Here is a 5,410-nt window from a genome sequence, read left to right on the forward strand (position 1 = left end):
ATTAATTTTTAATATTCTTTACTCGTTGCGTTACGCTTTACACAAAAGCTATCGAAGATTTAATGTCATTTTACACCCGTGTCTTTACAATTTGTGAATATTAAATCTTAAGTGCAGTATGTATAATCACGTATTTTTCTTGGCATTTCCAATTCATATTAGTTCGCATTGACGCCAATTAAGTTCGACTGCAACGCAGAACTCTATAATTATTGCGTATAACTAAGAAGTGGCGAAGTGTCCTTCGTATACATAAACTGAAAATTTCCGTACAGTTAGTCACAAGGAGTTTATAAGATTTCTTTTATGGATTTCAAAACACATCTCTATAAGTAAATTCGTTTTTCAGTAATTCGCAGGAGATATATTTTCCTATTAAATACGAGATGCGTTGCAAAATTCATCTAAACAAAAAATTGCAACCGTCTTCTGACTGTACAAATACGATCGCAGCTTCAATGAACCACATCTTGCTACAACAGCAAAATTATTTTTTCCGTGAAACAAATATTTTTGGTGTCAGTATATTAAGAAATAACTTGCTGTTTCAGCAAAACTTGATTTCTCCGTGCGAATACTTTTAACATTGGGGATAGAAAGGCTCATATAAAACCGCGCTTTATAAACGATGAATTAAAATACCTTATCATCAGTAAGTCTTTTCCGCTATTTCATCATTATTGCGCGATATTCGCTAATTTGCCTTAATGTAAATCAAATGGAATATGAATTAAGGATATAATGCAATTTTTAATGCTACTTAGTGATGCTTGCGTGAGTAATAATTTGCTATAAAAGCGCAGTGACATAAGGTACAGTGCATCATTTGGAACAAGCGAGAAACCTGAGAAGACCATTATGAAGACCGTCCTAATTTTGATTGTGCTGATCGCTACGGTGAGTACTGTATAAAAAGTCTTCTCAAGCTATATATCAAAAGTCTATACTCGCGCTATTTCGATTTTTCTATACTAAATTACAGAATTTGTTTCTACATTGTCTAAATCTGTTTTGAATGTATGATTTCATGTTTCACGCGTCACTGTTTCAAATATTGCTGTAAATCGATATTTAAAAGTATCCGAGATAACACGAAATCTGAATTTGTACTTAATGTAGTAGGTCCTGTTTTTAATATTCACATGTTTATATATTATTTTTTCTTTGAAATGTAAGACTACTTATTTTCCTATAGTTTACTATTTCTTACAAGTTGCGAATTTGTAACGTTTGATAACGTTTCGAAACGAAACAATTTTTAGGTATGTTAGAGTATTAATTCTCATATATTTTAGGGAGTGGTTTACGCGGACAACGAACATGCACGAAGATGGAGACAAAATTATGAGGAATGTGCGCAAATGTTTGGTGTGGATGGTGAGTATAATAATTACAGGAGAAATAATGTAAAAAATAATATTATTCTGCCCTGTAAGAATAATTTTTTGACAGAGAGGCATGAAATAGTTTGTTGGAAATAATATTATGTTAAAGGCTGTCTAAAACTAAATTTTTCTCTTTTCTCGTCTCAGTTGACGTCCGAATCGATCTGATATTATGCGCAGCGATCAAGAGTGGTGAAGTAAGTATATTTTAATTTTTTAAGAATTCCGATTCATTTTTTGAACTTAATTTAACTTCAATACCATCAGTGAAAACAAATTATTCGTCAAGTAATCACCATCATTCCGTATAATTGCAAAAGTAAGCCTTTATTCTGACATTCGAAGCGTCCACGATGTATAAAATATACTCGGTTTGACTTCTAGATTAGTGCCGTCGATTTCGCAAATGTGTTTCTTACATTTCACGAGAAAAATATCACTATCCCAGGAGCCAAGTCGAGTAAACTTCTATTGTAAATGATGATCGATTTATTGTCTAAAGAGGGCCAAAAATCAGTCGAAATTTTTAATTTTAAGTAAAATAAGATAACAATAAAAATACTGCTTGTATAGAAATGCGAATTATAAATTTTAAAATTGTAAAGATTCAAATTTTCTTGATATATTCCACAAAGTCAATTTGTAGATTGCAAATGTAGATATTAAGAAGATATTAATCATGAAATTTTTAGTTTCTGTATACAAATGGCGCATACAGTCCGGAATCAAGTTTACGGAATTTACGAATACTCATTTCCGATCCAGTCAGATTGCAACAAGCATCTGAAATATTTTACAAATGCGATGATGAAGGTAACCGATTTTATTATTTGACGTCTATTTACTACTTCCAATCGCTTGAGTTATACTCCACATTAATTTTATATTATTGAAGACCATAATTAAGAAACATAATTATACGGATTTTGAATGTGTAAAGAAGTGTTTATTATATTAGAGATTAATTAATTTTCATGTGTTTACAAGTTAATTCATTTTATTTTTCCACAAAAACAAAACTTACACAACTAAAAATTCCATATATATGATATTTATAAGCAGCATATATGTTCCATCTGAAATTGTTCTATCTGAATTCTTTCTGAAAGGTTATCATTCGATTTTTATTTTAATTACAGCAATTCGATCCGGAGCAGTAGGTTTATGGAAAACAATAAAATTTCTATTCTGCGGTCAATCAATTATAACATTTTTTGATACAGAATGAATACAAAGTAAAAGTGCATGAAGGACGATTTTGTAAAGCATTATAATTTTTATTAATAAGTATGTCTTTTCCATTTCCTGTATTGTATTGTAATCACCGTGCTAAGCACTGAATAAAATATGATCAAACTACAAACACGTTTCTGTGTCTATTGATTCATTTTATCAATCATTTTACATATCTGAATGAACTTCAATAAGCTTGAAAAAATATCAAACGAGAAAAGTTATAACGAGAAAAGTTATAACAAGAAAGAAAATAAAATTTGAGAAATGTTTAAAAAATTATTTTGCAAAAATTCTTAAAAATTATTATTCGCAAAACTATCCCAGTACTATTCTTATCAGCCAAAAATTGTATTTTGTTAATTAAATCATATTGTCTTTCTCATATTCGAAGCGACGTCTCAGTCCTTGTCAGAAAATTGGCAGTGTATGAAGAGAGAGAAATAGGTAAGATAGACAGGATTGAGAGGAATGAGAAACTGTGTGCAGGAAAGCGATAATTACAACTATAAGCAACATAACTATAACGAATTACTGAGGAATTAAAGAAGCATACAAATATGTACGTGCGACATCGCATTTATTTGTCTGTGACGGTATTCAGGTTTTAAGATATAATTTTAATATTAAAATTTTATTATTAATTTTTAAATATCATTCTTTTAGACAGAAATAAACGTATAAACATGTAGATACAACAATTGTTCAACAATTTTCAATTTTCGTTTTCCCCTTCTCTCTCTACCTCTCTTTCTCTCTCTCTCTCTCTCTCTCTCTCTCTCTCTCTCTCTCTCTCTCTCTCTCTCTCTCCCTCTCTCTCCCTGTCTTTGGCCTAAAACCAAAACTTTCGCAATTTTCCTTTTATTTCAAAATTTAGAAGATTAACATCGATAACATTAATATAATTTACGTGATTAAACACGAAAAAAATACCTAATTACTAAATCTAAAGAAATATCTACTTTTATTGATCACAAACGTTCATTGTTAGTGAATAATTTATAATATTCTTTACTCGTTGCGTTACGTTATTACACAAAAACTATCGACGGTTTAATGTCATTTTCCTTCCGTGTTTGTACAATGTATGGATATTAAATCTTAAGTGCAGTATGTATAATCAAGTATTTTTTTGGCTTTTCCAATTCATATTAGTTGGCATTAATGCAAATTAGGTTTGACTGCAACGCAGAACTCTATAATTATTGCGTATAATTATGAAGTGGCGAAGTGTCCTTCATGTACATAAACTGAAAGTTTCCGTACAGTTAGTCACAAAGAGTTTATAAGATTTCTTTTTTGGATTTCAAAACGCATCGCTATAAGTAAATTCGTTTTTCAGTAATTCGCAGGAGATATATTTTCCTATTAAATACGAGATGTGTTGCAAAATTCATCTAAACAAAATATTGCAATCGTCTTCTGACTGTACAAATACGATCGCAGCTTCAATGAACCACATCTTGCTACAACAGCAAAATTATTTTTTCCGTGAAACTAATATTTTTGGTGTCAGTATATTAAGAAATAACTTGCTGTTTCAGCAAAACTTGATTTCTCCGTGCGAATACTTTTAACATTGGGGATAAAAAGGCTCATATAAAACCGCGCTTTTAAATGAGTAATTAAAATATCTTATCATCATTCACTTTTTCCGCTATTTCATTATTATTGCGTGATATTCGCTGGTTTGCCTTAATGTAAATCAAATGGATCAAGGATATATAATGCAATTTATGCTACTTAGTGATGATTGCGTGGTTAATAATTTGCTATAAAAGCGCAGTGGCACCTTCCATAAGATACAGTGCATTATCTGGGATAAGTGAGAAACCTGAGAAGACCATTATGAAGACCATCGTAATTTTGATTGTGCTGATTGTCGCTACGGTGAGTACTGTATAAAAAGTTTTCTCAAGCTATGTATCAGAAGTCTATACTCGCGCTGTTTCGATTTTTCCATTTTAAATTACAGAATTTGTTTTTACATTATCTAAATCTGTTTTGAGTGTATGATTTCATGTATGATTTCATGTTTCACGTTTCACTGTTTCAAATATTGCTGTGAATCGATATTTAAAAGTATCCGAGATAATACGATATCTGAATATGTACTTAAGTCGTAATGTAGTAGGTCCTGTTTTTAATAATCACATTTTCATATAATATTTTCTCTTTGAGATGTGAGACAATTTACTTATTTACCTATAGTTTATTATTTCTTACAAGTTGCGAATTTGCAACGTTTGATAACGTTACGAGAGGAAACTTTTACGTATTTTAGAATAATTAATTCTCTTGAATTTTAGGGTGTGGTTTACGCCAACAACAAATATGCACTAAGATGGAGACAAAATTATGAGGAATGTGCGCAAATGTTTGGTGTGGAGGGTGAATATAATAATTACGGAAAAAATAATATGAAAAATAATATTATTCTGCCTTGTAAGAATAATTTTCTTACGGAGAGGCATGAAATAGTTTGTTGGAAATAATATTATGTTAATGTCTGTCTAAAACTAAATTTTTTTCTTTTTCTTCTCAGTTGACGTCCGAATCGATCTGATCCTATGCGCGTTGATCAAGGATGGTGAAGTAAGCATATTTCAGTTACTCAAGAATTCCGATTCAGATTTTGAATTTAATTTAACTTCAATACCATCAGTGAAAGCAAATTATTCGTCAAGTAATCACCATCATTGTGTATAATTGCAAAAGTAAGCCTGTATTCTGAAATTCGAAGCGTCCAGGATGTATATAAAATATTCGGTTTGACTTCTAGATTAGTGCCG

General features: G+C 30.6%; 2 protein-coding genes across 2 annotated transcripts; both read left to right on the forward strand.

Annotated features, from left to right (window-relative positions):
• Positions 1 to 842: 842 nt before the first annotated feature.
• LOC106749911 lies at positions 843 to 2,714 on the forward strand. The gene is made up of 5 exons (XM_014629842.1): positions 843 to 897; positions 1,296 to 1,377; positions 1,533 to 1,582; positions 2,078 to 2,198; positions 2,525 to 2,714. The coding sequence occupies exons 1-5, from the start codon at positions 859 to 861 to the stop codon at positions 2,611 to 2,613; spliced, it is 381 nt and encodes a 126-aa protein (XP_014485328.1). The 5' UTR covers positions 843 to 858; the 3' UTR covers positions 2,614 to 2,714.
• Positions 2,715 to 4,367: 1,653 nt separating this feature from the next.
• Positions 4,368 to 5,304, forward strand: LOC106749910 (the record flags this gene model as incomplete). The annotated part of the gene is made up of 3 exons (XM_014629841.1): positions 4,368 to 4,508; positions 4,928 to 5,009; positions 5,164 to 5,304. Coding segments are annotated over exons 1-3 (364 nt in total), but the record flags the coding sequence as incomplete, so codon positions are not given.
• Between the last annotated feature and the right edge of the window lie 106 nt (positions 5,305 to 5,410).

Source organism: Dinoponera quadriceps, unplaced genomic scaffold (assembly GCF_001313825.1).
Source record: "Dinoponera quadriceps isolate SergipeBrazil2010 unplaced genomic scaffold, ASM131382v1 scaffold4570, whole genome shotgun sequence".
Lineage (NCBI taxonomy): Eukaryota > Metazoa > Arthropoda > Insecta > Hymenoptera > Formicidae > Dinoponera > Dinoponera quadriceps.

What these genes read in the sequence shown, in the direction of transcription:
- LOC106749911 (XM_014629842.1), top strand. Translation starts at nt 859, where the DNA reads ATGAAGACCGTCCTAATTTTGATTGTGCTGATCGCTACG. An exon ending in GCAAATGTTTGGTGTGGATG is followed by an intron (nt 1,378 to 1,532) that starts GTGAGTATAATA and finishes TTCTCGTCTCAG; the next exon opens with TTGACGTCCGAATCGATCTG. An exon ending in TTACAAATGCGATGATGAAG is followed by an intron (nt 2,199 to 2,524) that starts GTAACCGATTTT and finishes TTTTAATTACAG; the next exon opens with CAATTCGATCCGGAGCAGTA.